Raw genomic sequence first — 20,760 nt, forward strand, 5'->3', positions numbered from 1 at the left:
AAATGTGCTATTGCCTCAGCTCCTGCGTGAGTACTAAACCTGTGGTCACTTGCCTCGTGCATAGTTAAATAAACCGTTTTCTGTTTTACTGCAAGAACCTCCTGGCAGTAGCCTGGGGGGATGTAGTTGCACTACACCATAGAGGGAACACTTCCACACGGTGAAGGCCCTGACCCTGGTGTGTAAGTCGCAGTGTAACCCATGCTTCTACTGCTAGCTGGACAGTTTAACTATTTGTGTGCTATGCAGCCCAAATAGGTGTTACAGAATCAAAGGTGCATTTCCCCTTTAAGGAGTAGGAAAGGCTTGTAGCACTTGGGGGTGCCAAATGTTAGGCACGCCCAAGTGATTGTAGTTACTTACCTGAAACCCCGGCCTGGTGCTCCTATCAGCAGAAACCTGCACCGGCCCGGGGTTATACCAGTGAGCACCACTGATCGATCTTCTTCCGTATTCCACCTTCTTTGCGCGGCTACGCATGCACAGTAGAACGAAAAGCCGAACCTTAACTAAAAATTGCGCATGCGTTTGCCCTGGGAAATTTAAAGACTGAAGTGTATCGCACCGTGGTGCTCACTGGTATAGTCTCGGGCCGGTGCAGTTTTCTGGTTTCAGGTAAGTCAATACAATCACTTGGGGGTGCCTAACATTTGGCCAGTGTCGGACTGGCCCGGCGGGACACCGGGAAAATACCCGGTGGGCCCCGACCCTCATGGGCCCCCGCCGGGCCAGAACCCCTCTCTAAATATTTATATTTAAAAAAAATAAATAAAAATTATCGGCGCTGAGCAGCGCCGCCTGCGCATGCGCGCCAAGCGGCGCTGTTGCGCATGCGCACCGAGCGGCTTCCTTGCTGAGCCGGCGCGTCACAGTGGGGGGACGGGTGGCCGGAGGGGGGCCCTCGGCAACAGTCCCGGTGGGCCCCGGTCCCCCCAGTCCGACCCTGCATTTGGCACCCCCAAGTGCTGCAAGCCAAGGACATCGGTCCTTCTACACTGCACACTCTTATGGCGTAAGGCATATATTGGACTTTTAAAGCTTCGCTACAGTATTTAGAGAAATGGAGGAGAGCCAATATGGATTGGATAAGTAAACAATCATATATGGGTGAAAAGCAGTAAGGTATACTATGGAATCAGAATCCCAGAGACAGAGTAACTGATGCTTACAGATATCTTTCATTTCAATCCAAGAACAATTCATTTTTTTTTTTATAAGTCATGGTTTCCTGAATTAATGTTACAGATAGTAATCAAATTACATAGAAAATACAGCACTAGATGGAAAATAATAATTTGTGGTTTGGTTTATGTTGCTTGCAGTCCTTTTCTAATATTACATCGCTGGTATCATCCAGATCTAAACAAATCTGCTGCTGTTGTAGATTTCTGTAGCCATGTATGGTCTGACCACATGCCTTGGCACTATAATGGCCCCTTCTAGGAATGGCCAAATATTTCAAATATATTAATAATAGGTCTCTACTACTTTATCTGTATTTTGGGGGGGGGGTGAAAAATAAAAAAATTTAAATTGGGCTTGGGAAGCCACTAAACATCTAAGAAGTGGGGTTTTGCTTGTTTACTCATCAAGTTCACTGCCAAAACTTTCACTAGGTTTTTTCTATTTTCAGACCAAGTACCACAATGACTGCAACAACTACTATGTCTCTACATTTCTATATGAACAGAAAGGACTATAATAAAATCTCTCTTACTGTTTTTATAGTAGAGCAAAGCATTATCCAGATTAGAAAGGATGCTAACAACCTCAAAGAGTCCTGAAAAACAACTCTCACATATACAGTAGAACCCCCATTTTACTTTTTTCAGGGAACGAGAAACAAGTGGTGTTATAGGTCCCTGGTAAGGCCTCATCTGGAGTATGCAGCGCAGTTTTGGGCTCCAGTCCTTAAGAAGGATATTAATGAGCTGGTGAGAGTGTAAAGATGTGCAACTAAACTGGTTACGGTGATGGAAGCCCCTTCCAGTTAAGTTAATGGCTGCAATATATGTTTATGAAAATGTCTTGTTACCAGGGCTGGAACTAGGAGTAGGCAGAAGAGGCCATGCCTAGGGCGCAGTGTTGGGGGGGGGGTGCTGGGCACATACCTCTTGTCTGCATACCCCTAGTCCTCACCCTCCTAGTCTCCCGGTTCTGCCCGTTCTCCGATCTCTCTTCCCCGGCCATGATAACAGTTATTCAAATTTCAAAAGTTTACGGGGCCCAATGATCTTGCTCTGAAGTGCAATTTAAAAAAACTGAAAAGTTTATGTAGGTTATAGCGCATGTACAGTAAGTCAGAAAATAGACCGCAATATAAACTAGGGATGCACCACATCCTGAATCCTTTGTGAAAGATTCCGGCTAATACCGAACCGAATCCAAACCATAATTTGCATATGTAAATTAGGGCTAGTCACATGATTTTAAGGTTTCTGATTTAGTTTGGCCCGGGCACTTGGATTCAGATGAATCTGAACCCTGCTGAAAAAGGTGATTTAAAATGGAAACTTTTGGCGATTCCTAGAAATTTCATCAAAACCACCAAATGGTTGAGATAAACTTTATAGTTTAGTAGTTAGAAGTAGAAAGACAAATTTACCCATTTTGGGAGATTATGTACTTTTTAATAATATATGTCTTTCTGAGGTGAACTTACTATTTAACCCTAATAAGTTGCAGTGAATGTATAGATTCTGAATTACAGAAATGTTAGATCATATGGGGTGTGCTACATACACTCTGACATTCATCTGTAGTGTTTTTTGTAGTGTTTTTTATTTTTGTACCTACTGACATGTGGGAAATGCTGAAAATTTAAGCTTTTAGGTAGTTTAGGAAAGCTTTGCAGTTTAGAAGTTTGTAGTCGAAAGACATATTTACATTTACGAAAAAATATATGGCTTTCAGTGGCATATAAGTCAGCTTTGAAGCTGTTGATTATTAAGCTCACACTCAGCGGCACATTTACTAAACTCGAGTGAAGGATTAGAATGAAAAAAACTTCGAATTTCGAAGATTTTTTTTGGCTACTTCGACCATCGAATTGGCTACTTCGACCTTCGAATGATTCAAACTAAAAATCGTTTGACTATTCGACCATTCGATAGTCGCAGTACTGTCTCTTTAAAAAAAACTTCGACTACCTACTTTGCCAGCTAAAACCTACCGAGCACCAATGTTAGCCTATGGGGACCTTCCCCATAAGCTTTCTATTCAATTTTTGATCGAAGGAAAATCGTTTGATCGATGGATTAAAATCCTTTGAATTGTTTCGTTCGATCGAAGTAAATGCGGTAAATCCTTCGAAGTCGAAGGATTTTACTTCGATGGTCGAATATCGAGGGTTAATTAACCCTCGATATTCGACCCATGGTAAATGTGCCCCTTATTATCAGATAAATTCTCAAAGCTAGTTAGCTTTAGAAGGTGGATTGTCCAAAGCAGATTGCTTTAAAAAAAATATATTTTACTGGTCAAATTCAGACAATATTTGACTTGCATGCACCTGTTAAATGGTACCCAGTTTATGAGCGGTATAATACACTTAAACCCATTTTATCTATATGATTACTTTTCTAGAAACATAGGGAAAAAATGACAGCAGAACATATTCCTTCAATGTTTCAGACACCCCCAACAAAGATACAACTTGTTCTTAGGACTCATTGTTCCCAAGCCTGTGTAGAAGCTTAGAGAATGAGAAGAATCCTTGGCATCATTCGATGAACCCATGAACCACCATTCTGCTATTCCTTGCCCTCTTGTCTTTGTTTGGTAGTGCAGGTGTTGGCAGGGTTGCTCAATCGCGACCAACAATCCCAAAATGTGCATGGTGCATTAGCTCCCTAGCCTGGATGTTGTGGTTTGGATACAAATCTGCTAAGCATAAAAAATGTATTGATTATGCACCAAATCAAGAGAGTAAGGTGGTCTTTGCAGTCAATTGTGTGCGTGTCTATTAAAGAGTAGGACTTTTATGACAAATATACTGGGTTATTGGTATACTGGGACTGGGTTATTGGTGCAAATGTGATGGTGGTGGAGAATGGATTCATGAATATGAGTGTACGACAAATATATCATTTTTATTCTTAATTTATGGCAGGTATCCCTACTTTCATTTTATGCTAAGATCAGTATACAGGAGCAACAGGCTGTATATGGCCAATTAAAATTCCTGACTGGTTCAATGCAAGTAATGGTATGCCTTGTAAAAACCCACAACATAGGAAAGTTTTTAAAATAATCCCCTTTCTCTTAACCATAGGTTTGGCCCGATGCTTACACTTGCTACTAACATACTGATGTGGATGAGTGTTGTGCTGGATGAGTCATTAAAGCAGTTGGAGGAAATGTATGATATCCGGAAAGAATCGATGGTGCCAGGTAAGGTGGTGTGTGTTTTGAACTTTGGGTATAGGCAGTAGTACTACTTCTTTATACACTAGCTCAGTCTTGGAAACAGGGTAAATAATAAGAGAAAGGGCTTAAAAGGCAAGTCAATCCCAAAATAAAAATCTGCCAAATAAAAGAAAACTTGGTTTTCTAATCAACTTTCCATTATCCATTTATTAAAATGTTTGCGTTTTTAAAGTTATTTAAAAGCTATGGAAACACCTGGTTGTTACTTTTTATACGATAGTGCAAAATATTTTTTGTTCCCTTTAGTCAAGGTGAATGAGAATGGGATTTTGTATCACTGATGTATGCATTCCCTGTGTATTTTGGTATAAAACAGGAGTGGCATTATACTAGGGTAATTATAGGAAGAGAGTTTAGAGCAACAGTTTTTTTTGTTTTTCTGTATTCCTCACTGGGAAGGTTTGCACATCTCTTTTTAATATGCTAGAAAACCTCTCAGTATCTCACCAACAAACAAAGTTGTCAGGGGGCTGCTGGGAGTTCTAGGCCAACCACAGCTGTAAGGTTCCAAGTATGGACTTCCCTCATCTCCTGGGTTTTTTTTTCACAATTTGGGGTCATCCTCTAAACTTCCGTTTTTTTTTGTATCTTAGGTCCTCCAATGCTGCTGCCATGACCTTCGTAAACGTGCGTGGAGCTGATGACAGACCAAATGGAAGGGCTACGAACTGCCAATGCTGCCCATTCACGTAGAATCTGAGGAAGCCATGATGCGCTGGGTGGATCGGTATGTGAAGATATGCGTCCTTGATGTCTATGACAGTCATGAACTCGTTTTCTTCCATGGATGATAGAACCGACTGAATCGATTCCATTTTGAAATGGCATTTTCTGACGAAGGGATTGAGATCCTTGAGGTCTAAGACGGGTCTGAGGGAACCGTCTTTCTTGGGAACCATGAAGAGGTTGGAATAGTAGCCTCTTCCTTTGGCCTTTGGAGGAACGGGTTGTATGGTTCCCGCTAAGGCGAGGTCTTGTATGACGGAGAGGAATTTGTTTCTGTCTGAGTCTTTGGCCGGCAGTCTGGATACGAATGGATACCTCTCCTGAGTGTATAATAACATACATATACATATATATTTCACATCTGTGTATTTATATATTTATCTGTGTGTTCTTCTTCACAGGGGTTATTCTACACAGGGCACTTGTTCAGCTGGTGTGCGTTTTTTCTTAGGTGAGTACTTTTATTTATTTATTTTTTACAACACTCCTCATCTGCCAACCCTATCCAGCATCGCTCCGTTCCCACTGACGCCATTATAGGCTTCAATCTCGGTGACACGCACCTCCTGCGTTCCAACCCTTCTCTCCCGCCCCTTCCCCTGGCTTCTGGTGCGCCTTTTACTTGGCACCTGTATTCGCGCCCTTTTTTCCCTGTGACACGCTCCTGCGTTCCAACCCGCGCACACGCCCATCGCTTCCGGCGCCTCTCCCTCTCTCTCTCTTCCCGCCCGTCGCAGCACACATCCTTACGGCGGAACCGGGCAGATACTTCTGACTGCGGAGCAGGTTAGTTCTTCTGGAGCGACACCAGCCTGTCTTGTCTTTTCTCACGCAACCTATTCTCAGCTCTCTCTGTCTCCCCTATTGCAGAGACCCTGGAGCGCGCCTGCCCATAGCTCTTATACGGCTACCCTCTACTGCACTGTCTGCTACCGTGTTTCCCTTCAGCTACACGTTCAGTTCACACTTCAGGCAAGTCACACATTCCATTTTTCTTGCCCTGTAACAGTTTTTTTATGCAAATAAATGCTGTATACATTCTGATGCCACAGGAAGCATGGGACTGAGGGGTCACCCTTCTTATCTCTCTCGCTCTCTCTGCAGGCCATTTCTACAGCACCTATCAGCAATTTAGTGCCTGTCTGCACTCCCCTGCCTCAAAAAAAAAAAAAAAATTATTTTACATCTTAAGGGATCCATTGGGGATTATAGCTACACCTACCATTCTCTTACCGAGAAGGAGTGAAATGGCTAATAAAGCAGAAGAGCCCAGGACCAACAAGTCCTCAGCTCAAACACACCCACAGGTTTCTTTTTTAGCCTGCTCTAATTGTAAGGAAAAATTTACTTCAGCCTCGGCTGATTCATTGTGTGGGGCCTGCAGAAAACCTGACTCACTGCCTCTTACACAGGCAACAAATTCAGACTCTGAACTACTTAGGGCCTTATCCCTCTCACTTGCAGGCATCCAGCACCTGGCCCGCATACCCGAGACCTTAGATAAGGTTCTTGAGTGTTTATCTCAACCCTCTCATTCTGACTCCCGCCCAGGGACCTCAAAACGTCATGCTCTCTCCCCTCCAGACTCTCCAGGGGAACTTCTCAGCCCCTCAGACGAGGAAGGTCAGGTCATATACGCGGAGGACTCTGATCAGGACCACCCTGATCTAGACATAGACTCTCCAAGAACCCAGGGGGAGGTGGAGGGACTCATTCAAGCTGTACTAAACACACTGAACATCGAAGATTCTGCCACCTCAGTTGAACCAGCGAAAAACATTTTTAAGAGACACAAGAAGAGCTCATGTGTGTTCCCAGCATACGAACAGCTCGACTAAATAATCAAGTCCCAATGGAAAAATCCTGATCACAGGGTGCAGCTTTCCAAACGCTTCACCCAGACTTATCCATTTCCAAGGGAATGCGTCGACCTCTGGTCTTCACCTCCCGCAGTGGATCCTCCGGTTTCCAGACTATCCAGAAATACCACCATTCCGGTTGCCGTAGCGGCCGCATTTAAAGACCCCATTGACAAGCGTCTCGAAGGTTTCTGCAAATCCACCTTCACAGCTTCAGGTTCCGCCTTTCGACCTATCTTCGCTATAGCCTGGGTGGAGAAGGCCATGGAGGTCTGGGTGGAACAAGTGGCAAAACTCATCGGATCTGAAGAACCTACTAACGACAACTTGCTATCCCAAATAGCAGACGCCACTACCTACATCGGAGACGCAGCTCTTGACGCAGCCCGGATGGTTGCTCAAGCCTCAGCTCAGTCCGTAGCCGCTCGCAGATTCCTGTGGTTAAAATCTTGGTCCGCTGACCTAACATCCAAACGTTCCCTAGTCAGCATACCCTTCCAGGGAAAACTTCTCTTCGGGGCCGAACTTGATAAGATTATTTCTCAAGCGACCGGGGGTAAGATCACCCTCCTCCCTCAAACTCGGCCCAAGAGGCCACCGTTCAAAAGGAGACCATTTTTTCGTCCCTTCAGACAAGGACAAAGGTCCAAGACGCAACCTGACAAGTCTACCTCTAACTTTCGCTCCCGCTTCCAGGGCAAACAACGACAGCCTTGGTCTGCATCCAAGTCTACCTCCAAATCCTCTCAGGACAAATCTCACACTGCATGAAGGTGTGCCCCCTCCCGAAGGGATCCCCTTAGGAGGCCGTCTCACATCCTTTCGAGAGGTATGGCACAACAAGATTCAGGATCAGTGGGTTCTCCCGGTGGTGTCACAGGGACTCCTGATAGACTTCACTCAGACACCACCCCACCGATTTTTCGTATCCAGACTGCCGGCCAAAGACTCAGACAGAAACAAATTCCTCTCCGTCATACAAGACCTCGCCTTAGCGGGAACCATACAACCCGTTCCTCCAAAGGAAGAGGCTACTATTCCAACCTCTTCATGGTTCCCAAGAAAGACGGTTCCCTCAGACCCGTCTTAGACCTCAAGGATCTCAATCCCTTCGTCAGAAAATGCCATTTCAAAATGGAATCGATTCAGTCGGTTCTATCATCCATGGAAGAAAACGAGTTCATGACTGTCATAGACATCAAGGACGCATATCTTCACATACCGATCCACCCAGCGCATCATGGCTTCCTCAGATTCTATGTGAATGGGCAGCATTGGCAGTTCGTAGCCCTTCCATTCGGTCTGTCATCAGCTCCACGCACGTTTACGAAGGTCATGGCGGCAGCATTGGAGGACCTAAGACTCACGGGCATATCGGTTATCCCCTATTTGGACGACCTCTTGGTCAAGGGTCCATCCGCACCAGTAACCCTCCTTCACACATCCCACGTCCTACAGAGCCTAACCACACTGGGCTGGACGATCAACTTCACCAAGTCGAAACTTCACCCAACTCAGTCAATAGAGTACCTGGGTCTCATCCTAGACTCCAGACAAGGGAAAGCCTTCCTGCCACGAGACAAGGCCGAGATCCTTCAGAACCGAATTCGATCTCTCCTGGGACCCCACCGCATTCCCCTTCGAGCAGCCATGCAGACTCTGGGCACGATGGTTGCCTCCTTCCCGGCGATTCCGTATGCACAAGCCCACACCAGATCTCTTCAACACACCATCCTTCTACACCAACGCAGAGATCGAACCAACCTCGATCGCCTGATTGCCATCCCGAACCCAGTGCAGATCTCTCTTCAATGGTGGCTTCACCCACATCGGACATCTCGGGGAAAACTATTTCCACCCCATCACTGGACGGTCCTAACCACAGATGCCAGTCTACGCGGGTGGGGCGGAGTCGTAGGCCAAACCACTGTACAGGGCCTCTGGACTCCGGAAGAAACGAGACTGCCCATCAACCTCCTGGAGCTCAGAGCGATACGCTACTCCCTCGAATGCACGGAGCCGTTGCTCCTGGGACTACCGGTGCGGATACAGTCCGACAACGTGACGGCCGTAGCCTACATAAATCATCAGGGCGGAACCAGAAGTCTCAATGCCCTCAAGGAAGCTCAGGTGATCCTAAGGTGGGCAGAAGACAATGTTCCAGCGTTATCCGCGGTCCACATTCCCGGCGTGGACAATTGGATAGCCGACTATCTGAGCAGGGAAACCATCGATCAAGGGGAATGGAGCCTCCACCACGATAACTCATAAAGTTGTTCTGACGTCACACGCATAAAGTGCATGTTGCGGCATTTGCTCATATTGCGTATGTGTGTGCCCCAACATGGCTGCTTCAACCAGGCGCTACCTCCCAGTGTGGGTGGCCTAGTGCTGGTGGAGGCAATTAAAAAAAAAAAAAATACTGTTACTCTCAACCGGAGCGTGGACTGTTATTAGCCCACACCTTGTATTTGGGATAATACTTTTTGGCAAAAGGTGCCCTTTAAGTTAATCCGTTGAAGTCAAATTGCTTTGAACTGACTCTTACAGCTTCTCTGATTGGAACTGATTGTTTGCCTCCTGGCACTTCCTCAGTGCCCCATATCTCTGCACTGTAAGCCTGCCCATGCTGTAAAATATATGTCATGGAGGCACCCATGTATATATTAATTACACTATATTCAAAATAATAGTCCATCGCATAGAAACCGCACTCACAGGTCATATCTATCTCTCTCTCTCTCTCTCTCTATCTCTATCTCTATCTCTATCTCTATCTCTATCTCTCTCTCTCTCTCTCTCTCTCTCTCTCTCTCTCTCTCTCTCTCTCTCTCTCCTCTCTCTCTCTCTCTCTATCTATCTCTATCTATCTCTATCTATCTCTATCTATCTCTATCTATCTCTATCTATCTCTATCTATCTCTATCTATCTCTATCTATCTCTATCTATCTCTATCTATCTCTATCTATCTCTATCTATCTCTATCTATCTCTATCTATCTCTATCTATCTCTATCTCTATCTATCTATCTATCTCTATCTATCTCTATCTATCTCTATCTATCTCTATCTATCTCTATCTATCTCTATCTATCTCTATCTATCTCTATCTATCTCTATCTATCTCTATCTATCTCTATCTATCTCTATCTATCTCTATCTATCTCTATCTATCTCTATCTATCTCTATCTATCTCTATCTATCTCTATCTATCTCTATCTATCTCTATCTATCTCTATCTATCTCTATCTATCTCTATCTATCTCTATCTATCTCTATCTATCTCTATCTATCTCTATCTATCTCTATCTATCTCTATCTATCTCTATCTATCTCTATCTATCTCTATCTATCTCTATCTATCTCTATCTATCTCTATCTATCTCTATCTATCTCTATCTATCTCTATCTATCTCTATCTATCTCTATCTATCTCTATCTATCTCTATCTATCTCTATCTATCTCTATCTATCTCTATCTATCTCTATCTATCTCTATCTATCTCTATCTATCTCTATCTATCTCTATCTATCTCTATCTATCTCTATCTATCTCTATCTATCTCTATCTATCTATATATATATATATATATATATATATATATATATATATATATATATATATATATATATATATATATATGACCTGTGAGTGCGGTTTCTATGCGATGGACTATTACTTTGAATTTTGATACTGCACCCAGGCAAGTTATTTCCATTTTCGAGAGTGCCGACTTTTGGATGGCCTATGGCCTATGGCACCCAACCTCATTTGGTGAGCAAGATCGAACAGTCCTTCTATGGTTTCATCATCAAAATCTCTCTACCATTGGAAATATTTTACCGCATGCATTCTGTTTGTTCTGGTTTGTTGAAGGCATACTGTAACATATGTGCAGCCACTCGCTAAACATTGGCTTCCACTAAACTGCGGGGACATACTTTGTACAGGAGAGCGCCATCTCATACTAACTTCTATCCCATTATGTGCATAGAGCATTTACTGATTTTTATTAGGTACATTATAAATTGCTTCTTTCCCTTTATAATTTGCATAAAAAATCACCAGTCTGTTTTTTGTTTTCATATGTTCAGGGGGTACATTTGTACAGGCCTAAAGGGGGACCCGGCTGTGATGCACATTTCAAATTAGCCGGGCCCCCCTTGACAGCGCTGAACCACCAAAGTCACATAGAGTCAAAGATCTGAAGCACCAATGACCTAAAGCCGTGAACAGACCCGAAGCCGCAAAAAGACTCAAAGCACCGAAGACACAAAGCCGGAGCCACGAAAGGCCCCAAAGCTATGAAAAGACCTGAGGTTGAAGTCCTGAAGCTACAAACAGACCCGAAGCTATGAAAGGAGCCTAAGGTCAGTTCCACTGAACGCCAATGTGTTTTTTTTTTTAACTTATAGGGGGGCCCTGGCCACCAATGATTTTTTCTTTAACTAATAATGGGCTACTGACCACCTATGGCTCTTTATAACTTGTGTGTGTGGGGTTTACCATTATTAGCACTGTCTGTGTGGCCTTTTTACTGTGGGTGGGACCTGGGGTGGAGCTTGGGGGCTGGGCTGGGACCATTGGGCCCCAAAAATTTGGTTGTACGGGCCCCATGATTTCTGATCTACAGATCAATATGTAAAATATTCACTGCTTAAAGAGTATTTAAAGAATATTTATAGAAAATAAAACTTATGTCTTGCTTTAAATGGGATGTATTTGTTTTTTGTTGAGCGTTAGGGGTGGGCTATGGAACACACAATATCATAAGGAAAAATCAGGCTGTTGCTAATTTGACCACATTAATACGAGGCATAACTCAAAGCATTAGCCCACAGTCCTACACTTCTTTACCTAAACAAATATTTGGTTTACCTACAAACCTAATTTTTATGAATCAAAAGCAGGAATGCTTGCAGCAAAATTAATATATTAAAGTGAATATTTATGTGTTAGGTGTGCGGCTTACTTATTTGTATATTCATATCCTCCCCAGTGCTCTCATGTTCTTTCCCAGCCAAGGAAAACTCCCAATTACCTCTGCTTCAGATGACGAGGGTGGGTGCACTTCCACTTTATCATCAAACAGCTTCCTCTTCATTCACACTAGTGACCACTATTTGGGCTGAGCTTTGGGGCAATGTTTGATTTACCCATTTGTTATGGGTTAAGGGGTTTACATATAGCAACACTCAGATGTTGACTTGAAAACAACAGACCAATAAATAATGCCTGCTGATTGGTTGCTGTGGGTACTAGACCAAGGGTAAACTTTGCACCTAATACTGCATTAACTATACACAGGCTGATTTAAGGTGCCAATTCACCCCCCTTCAAACAGAGTTGGCAGCTTATCTGCCTGTGTGTGGACCCTCCATACCAGACCTCACCAAATAAACAGATGTTCAGGTGCATTGACTGCTAGATTGATCATGGGTGGGGTATTGACATAATTGAGCATGGTTTAGGGTTAATCTGAATTCTCTACTAGAGTTTTGTGGCTTGTTCATCATTCATTATGGCACTTTATGATTTATTATTATTCTGGATTGAGATGGTCCTGTTTACCTTATACATTGTTACAGGAATGGTTAATTCATGCAATATTTCCTATATATGAGAATGCTTTTTGTATACAGTGGTATGAAAACGTGTTCTTTATGCCATGCCAGCATCAATCAGCCTTACCTCTTGGGGAAGAAAAATACTAACCCATCAACCCCTCATAAATTATATGAACCCTCCCTAAAATAGGTCAAGGGAGCCCATCCCAGATCAGCATAGCCTAATGCAGCAAGTAAACCAGCAAAGCTGATGTCTGATCAAGATCTGCCATTAAGGTGCCCCTTACTGACCACAAGGCACTGTTTGAGCATTGTTATATACAGCTCTGTGATTTATTATTTCCACTTCTTTCTTTCCCTTATAGTACTTATATATACAGTATATATATTTGATACAAATAACCTAACTCAATAATCTATGCTGAATAATCATGTTGAAAGTAAAACATTACTATTATTACTATTGTGTTCTCTTAGCAACTCTAGAAATCTAGTCTGTCCTATGTCCCAGTCCATTGTTTGGAAAATAATTAGTGCCATTCAAATGTATCTGTATATTCTGTATCTATATATTTATTTATTTTTCAAGGAACCCTTAAAAGCCCAATTACTATTAAGAGCAATTAATTGGGTTAAAACGTATTGAACCTCCCATTTAATTAATGGGAAAAGATCAGCAGGATGTGATTGACTTTAAAGCTCAAAATCGCATTTGGATCTCAGACAAACCTACTGAAACATACATACATTAAGTTTAAGAAATTAATAGGGACTGTATAAGGGTCACTAGCTTCATTATCTTTATATTACAGAGACAGCTAACCCTGAATATTTTATTGGACCATCAAAGACACGTTAAAATCTGTGACTTCAGCCTGGTAAAGCAGAGCATCTTTGATGGCGACCTAACAACTGGCTGGGCCGGAATCATGGAATACATGGCGCCAGAGGTAAGATATGCAATTAGTTTTTTTACAATAAAAGCAAGTATAGGAGGGTAACAGAATAGAATACAAATTCAAGTTGATGTCTTTCAAAGACATAGAGGTTCCTCTGTTGGACAAATAATGAAAGTAGTACATGGGGAGGGGGTGTTAGATACCTACTGTTTGAAAGAAACTGCAGAGTTCATTCTTTATAGATTCCAGGCTGCCAGGTTACATATATAATAAATATATATATATGTAGGCTCTATTGTGGCTTCTTCAGATTCCTAGACTTGAGCATGCATATAATAGTTACGTTTTCGTAACTATTATATGCACTATTACGGAGGCTAAGGAAGTTCTAAGAAGATGGCGGTGGGACATTTACAAAGAAAGATCCACAGACCGATAATTTTTTTTAGGAATAGGAGCACCAGAAAGTTACAATTGAATACACTCAGGGTTCCTAATGAACCCCAACGTGTATTATTATTTACTTGCCATTAACAGCCACATTCATTTTTATATATTTTATATGTATCTATGAATATACCTGCATGTTAGCATTCACTTTGACAGATTATATTTATGACAGACATATGAAATAGCCATGCTAAACAGCACATCAATATACCAAGAGTAAATGTACTGTAAGTACTTGTAGCTAATAGGCCAGTGGACAGAATCAGCTAAACTGCATCATAAACATTTCTATAACTCACTCACAGAGCTTTAGTGCCACTCACATTTTGCCAGACAACATCCATATTTGCTGACACCGTTTCTATTACCTGTGGCTGAGTTATACCCATACAGCATGGGCATGGCTCTGGCAAATGTGACAATTCTGATCCACACTAGAGAAGCTTACTGGTCTCATGCATTACTCACTGCACTCCATATGCTTAATGGGCAGCTGAATCCATTAAACTCTGTTGCCAATATTATCCCAGCAGACATAATTAAAAGGTGACATTTCGAACTTGGTAAGTGATTTTTTTTCTTTTCAGATTCTAAAGAGAAAAGCATACAATGCAACAGTAGACTGGTGGTTGTTTGGCGTCACCATCTGTGAAATGGCCACTGGTATGTCACCCTTCAACAACAGTGACACCAAGGAGCTTATTAATTCCATCAAATTCTGTGATCCAGAGATACCTGATTGGCTGGATGAAGATCTAAAACATCTTCTGGGACAGGTAAATACTGACAGAAGGATAGTATTGCCTCATTCAAAAATTTATTTATGCTCTATTACCGCTCAATTGCTGGTTGGGAAATACAAATCAGAAATGCTAAGTGCCCTGGGTGAATAGCATTGACTAATGAAATATGTGAATCATAAAGCAGTGGATTTTTCCCCCATACTCACTCAGCCATGGGAAACACACACACACACACATATATATATATATATATATATATATATATATATATATATATATATATATATATATATATATATATATATATATATATATATATATATATATATATATATATTATATATCTATATCTATATCGCTAGCGAAACTTCGCCACCGTGTGAGCAAAGCCGTTGCTGGCGAATTTCTGGAGGTTAGTGAATTTGCCCCTTGGAGTCGCAGAACCAAAGGTTAACACTGTGTCATCTACATATTTATCTTTTGAAGGACCCCTTATTGTATTGTTTATTGGAACTCTAGGTAATAAATTAAAATAGGGAGTGGGATGTGACTGACCTTGTAATAATTCCTGTAATGATGCTATTTCATTTTCTTACCCTGCACTTTGGGGTATGTAAATATCCTAATATGGGGTAAATCCATTTCATGCCAGTGAATTGACAGTGACAATGACAGTAAATTACTTCCCATGCTTATAAAAGCCAATGTGAATGGACTTTCATATATTAAACAGCTCCGAATCAGATTCTTGAATCTAGACACAGACTGGACAAATGGAATGAAGTATAGGAAAGCCGATAAACGAATATAATGGCTAGGGGTTGCTATCTGCACTTCCTAATCTTATGGATATACTGTAGACTTGCTGAATAAGAGTACACTGTAACTATAACTGACTGTACCTGGCTCTGCACTGCAATGTTATCTTACAGCCTGTGCCCAGGTGATGATGTCATCAGGTGGCACCTTCCACTAAGCAAGAGACCTCAACCGTTATGACAGTTGGTGTGACAGCGTCAGAGAGAGAAGAAGCAGAAGAGAGAGAGAGCTCCAGTGGATTTCAAGAGAATATGAAGAGAATACATTCTAATTCCATCGATTCGGATCCCCCACCTTCAAAGGAGAAGAAGAGAAGAGAAGACCATGAAGAAGAGCAAGAAGAAAGCCAGAAAGAGAAGATAGAGAGCAGTTTGGAGGAACAGCTATCAGAGAAGGGCTGCAGGGAGGAGAGCATACCCTCTGGTTTCAAAGATTCTGACCCCCAGCCCTCAAAGGTGAAGAAAAGAAAAGAAGACCATGAAGAAGAGGGAGAAGAAAACCAGAAGGAGAGGAGAGAGAGCAGTTTGGAGAAACAGCTGCCAGAGAAGGGCTGCAGGGAGGAGAGCATACCCTCTGGTTTCAAAGATTCAGACCCCCAGCCCTCAAAGGTGAAGAAAAGAAGAAAAGAACATGGAGAAGAAAACCAGAAGGAGAAGAGAGAGAGCAGCTTGGAGAAACAGCTGCCAGGTAAGGGCTGCAGGGAGGAGAGCATACCTTCTGTTCTCAAAGATTCAGATCCGCAGTCCTCAAAGGTGAAGAAAAGTAAAGACCACGAAGAAGAGGAAGGAAAAAAACAGAAGAAGAAGAGAGAGAGGAGTGTAGATGACCATCTGCAAGTTGAGTGCTACAGGGAGAAGAAACGGAGAAGGCAGGAGACTGATGAAGGTAAAGAAAAATCACTTAAAAATGCCTAAATAGCAAAAATGAGTAGGTCACATGATTGCCAACTGCCTCTAATTTACTGGTGCAATCACTGTTTAGGACCCAGATACTGACATAAGTGTAACATAAAATCAAATATATAGATTGAGGGCCCTCTTTACTCATATTGGTATTTGCTTGTTTCTGTAGGATTGTTGGTACTGTATGTTTATTATATACACTGGTTTATTGTAAAGCATTGTGACATTTGTTGGTGTTTTATAAATACATGTTGGTCATAATAACTAATTATAAAGGCAACAGTCAAAGGGAATCAAACAGCAAGCAGCTTGGAGCTGTGTATTTGAACTTGAAATGAAATATCTGATTGATTCCTATGGGTAATTGCTCTGATGCAATTTAACATCTACAGTATGTTCTATATGGAAAAAAAACCTTCCCTAGGTGCAAGGACCCATAATAGCCAATGAGATGTTTGCCTTTGATCAGTAAATACTTTCTGTTGATTGGTTGGTATCAGTGACTAGACATGTACCAGTTTTGCAGTATTTACTGCTTAATCCTATAGGGTAGATTTTTTAAATTCTAAATTGCACCAGTGGCGATACCCACATCAACTAATAAAAGCAGTGCTTTAATTTTCTAATATTTGCTAACTAGTAGTCGATTGTTTAAAGCTAATAGCTAATTGGTTGCTACTGGCAACTGTAATTTAGCACCTATGTTAATTCATGATCTTTTTATAAATCTCCTCTGCTTTCCATCCTATAAAATTTGGGGGATCTGCCTGCATTGGGTCTTTAAACATCTGCAGAAAGTGGATCTTATTTTAGATATAGTTTGTAATATGTATGAGCTAATGCAGAACACATGGACCCTGGAATAATGCACATGGATCATCAAAGACATGATAAAATCTGTGACTTTGGCCTAGCATCTTTGATAATGACCTATCAACTGGCTGGGCCGGAACCATGCATGGCCAAAATTTGTCTTTTAACCATTTGAAAAGGTTCTCCTGTGCTGTTTGTGAAAGAAGAGTTACAGTTTTACAGTGCATTAAGTGCAGTACATGGGAGCATCAAAATTCATTATTAGCTATTGAACTATTAACTATGGGAGCTCTTCATTAACTATTATTATTCAATAAGGTGCAAATAACATTTATTTTCCTTTCTAGGAGAAGCTGGACCTGTGAGTGTAGAAGCTCAACCTTCAAGGCTAAACCCGCTCCGTATCTCCAGTTACAACTTCTACTCTAAGTTGGGAGCAGGAGGATATGGCAAAGTAAGTGATTGGTTTCCATTAAACACAATTTTTTTGTAGGGTTTAAATCATAAATGTGGTAGAAAGCAAAAAAATGTTGTGCTCTGGGGAAAATTTCCATTTTAGCAGGGCCAGATTTACACAGCGGTCACCCCAAGGCCCGCTATCATTTGTCGCCACCATCCCCTCCCTTGTATTCGCTCAAATTTTCATCACCGGGACCAGAATAATGAGGATTGCCGCACGGGAAATTAAAAAAACTATTGTATCTCCTGAGCATCCCCAGTGTTTCTGAACCAATCTGGGTGTGGTTGGGCAGCATGCTGCCCCCTAAAATCCTGCCGCCCTAGGCCCGGGCCTTGGTGGCCTCACCACAAATCCAGACCTGCATCTTTGTGCTTAAAATACACAGTAATATTAACTTTTTTCTTGCTTTTTTAGGTAATGCTGGCTTCGTTAGGAGACAGGAGGCCATATGTGGCTGTAAAATCTGTCGGCAAACGAGAGCTCCCAGATTACAGCAGCCTTCTCTCAGAGTCTCAAGTGCTGAACATCGGCAGACACAGCCCATTTCTTTGCCAAGGCTTTGCCGCTTTTCAAACCCAGGTACAACATTGACTCCATATTGCCATTTAGTTTGTAATACTGTTCCACTGTATCCCCTAGATGATGGCTTTAGTCATACATCTGATCCCCTTACATAATGTCCCATATATTATATATATTATAACCATTACCAGGGCAGCCATCAGGGGGGGACAGGGGGGAGAGTTGGAGGGGGCCCGAGGGTAAGGGGGCCCTGCCACACCACACTTACTTGATTATCTGGGCCCCCCATCTTTCTGAGAGCTGCTGACTTCTGGAAGGCATGGATGTTTAAGGGGCCCTGGCCACCAATTTTCTTATAATGTGGGGGGGGGGGCCCTGGCCACTAATTTTGGCCACCAATTATTTTTCTCATGTGGGGTCCTAGCCACCAATATTTTTTAATGGGCGGAGCCCTAGCCACAAATGTTTTTTTATGGGGGGCCCTGACCACCTGAAATCAAGAAAACACCGGCACAGCATGGGTTGCTTCTAGCAGGGAAACCCCTTGCTCATTTATTGTGGATGCATCCGCAATAAATGAGCAAGGGGTTTCCCTGCTAGAAGCAACCCATGCTGTGCCGGTGTTTTCTTGCTTTTCATGTGGATCTTGAGGTTGCCAAACGCCTTCTTCACTGAGCACCTGGGATTCGTTTTTGATTAGGAAGGCCAGGGTGTGCTAGGGTAATTTCTTTTCTGGGGCCCTGACCACCAATATCTTTTTATTTTTTATTAACATGTGGGAACCCTAGCCACCAATATTTTTTTGTTATTTTACTGTGTGGTGGGGGGTGGAATTGTAGGTGGGGCTTGCAGTGGGCGCAGCCCAAGGAATTTTGTCGTATGGGGCCCTGCGATTTCTGATGGCGGTCCTGACCATTACAAATGACATGACACATATAATAACCAAACTGATTATATAGTATAGTTCCATACACATAATATAATGCCTCCTTGCCTTGTACACCCCTTACATGTTCATGCAGGATTTATATATTCAGTACTGCATTCTGCCTGCAGAGTTTAATAACAGCATGCAGGATATCCTCAAACTACCCACAATATTAATGATCTAATGCCATATATTCACATTTTATATGTTGTTCTTATTGTGCAGCAAGTACAAAAACAGATATTTTGGCCCACCTTATTTGGCTTTATATTAAAGGGGTTGTTCACCTTTAAATTAACTTTCTTATGATGTAGAGAATGATATTCTGAGACAATTTGCAATTGGTTTTCATTCGTGGTTTTTGAGTTCTTCAGCTCTTTATTTAGCTGCTCTCAAATTTGCAATTTCAGCAATCTCGTTGCTAGGGTCCAAAGTACCCTAGCAACCATGCACTGATTTGAATAAGAGACAGGAATATGAATAGGAGAGGGCATGAATAGAAAGATGAGTAATGACAAGTAGCAATAACAATAAATGTGTAGCTTTACAGAGCATTTGATTTTAGATGAAAGCTGGAAAGGGTCAGAAGAAAAAGGCAAATAACTAATAAAGTAAAACATATAGATAATGAAGACCAATTGCTAAGAATTGGACATTCTACAATATACTAAATTTACCTCAATGGTGAACCACCCCTTTAATGTAATTAATAAAATATGTACTACCCTATGTTGTTGTGTTTCCTTCTCTCCTTCACTCTTTCCATTTGTCTTTGTAACCAGTGGCATGCCTTCTTTGTAATGGAGTACCTGAGTGGGGGAAGCCTTGAGGATGAGCTGAAGCGACACGGGACGCTGCCCATAGAGAGAGTACAGTAAGTATTACATGGCACTAGTACAATATGACTTATAGATAGCTTTATACCATTTGTGCCTATAAGAAGGTTTATAAAATGTGTACACTTCTGCACTAGGGAGCATCATAGTCAAATTTAAAAAAAATTTTCTCATTTTCTTAAAAGAAAGCTAATGAATTCCAGTTAATTTAACCATTATTTCCCTGTTTAAAAGGTTCCATTCTGCGGAGATGATTTGCGGCCTACAATACCTGCACGGCCTCGGGATTATCCATCGGTCAGTATAAATGTCTTTATTTCTGTAACATTCTACAGCAGAGGCCGCACACAGGTTGCTCTGCAAATCAGCAGCCTTCATCTTTTTTTATTTCTCCTTTTATCTTTATATTACAGAGACATCAAACCCATGAATGTTCTATTGGACCATCAAGGACACGTTAAAATCTGTGACTTTGGCCTGGCAAAGCAAAGCATCTTTGATGGTGACCTAACAACTGGCCGGGCCGGAACCATAGAATACATGGCGCCAGAGGTGAGATATGCAATTAGAGATTATTTACATGGGTATTTATTTTCTGTCTGTGAATATACCTTCATGTGAGTGCTTTCACATGCTGTATTTATTACAGACATATAAAATAGCCATGCTAAACAGCACATCAATATACCAAGAGTAAATATACTGTAGTTACTGGTAGCTAATAGGCCTGTGGAGAGAACCAGCTTAACAGCATAACATTTTTTTACTTATATGATAAACATTTGTATTACTTTCTCATCTTTACA

At 41.8% G+C, this 20,760-nt stretch overlaps 1 protein-coding gene across 1 annotated transcript in view; it reads left to right on the plus strand.

Moving 5' to 3' along the window:
* Window positions 1–20,760, plus strand: part of LOC121396221 (serine/threonine-protein kinase Sgk2-like) — a 23,264-nt gene continuing 2,504 nt past the window's right edge. Inside the window, exons 1-13 of the mRNA XM_041570966.1 lie at window positions 1–26; window positions 4,274–4,392; window positions 5,022–5,333; window positions 5,556–5,605; window positions 11,110–11,385; window positions 13,395–13,532; window positions 14,519–14,707; window positions 15,607–16,378; window positions 17,556–17,662; window positions 18,083–18,247; window positions 19,901–19,992; window positions 20,189–20,251; window positions 20,368–20,506. Of these exons, the coding sequence (XP_041426900.1) occupies window positions 15,670–16,378; window positions 17,556–17,662; window positions 18,083–18,247; window positions 19,901–19,992; window positions 20,189–20,251; window positions 20,368–20,506 (1,275 nt within the window). The 5' untranslated portion in view covers window positions 1–26; window positions 4,274–4,392; window positions 5,022–5,333; ... (3 more) ...; window positions 14,519–14,707; window positions 15,607–15,669. The remainder of the gene's footprint in view (window positions 27–4,273; window positions 4,393–5,021; window positions 5,334–5,555; window positions 5,606–11,109; window positions 11,386–13,394; window positions 13,533–14,518; window positions 14,708–15,606; window positions 16,379–17,555; window positions 17,663–18,082; window positions 18,248–19,900; window positions 19,993–20,188; window positions 20,252–20,367; window positions 20,507–20,760) is intronic.

The sequence above is a fragment of the Xenopus laevis genome, chromosome 7S (genome assembly GCF_017654675.1).
Source record: "Xenopus laevis strain J_2021 chromosome 7S, Xenopus_laevis_v10.1, whole genome shotgun sequence".
NCBI lineage: Eukaryota > Metazoa > Chordata > Amphibia > Anura > Pipidae > Xenopus > Xenopus laevis.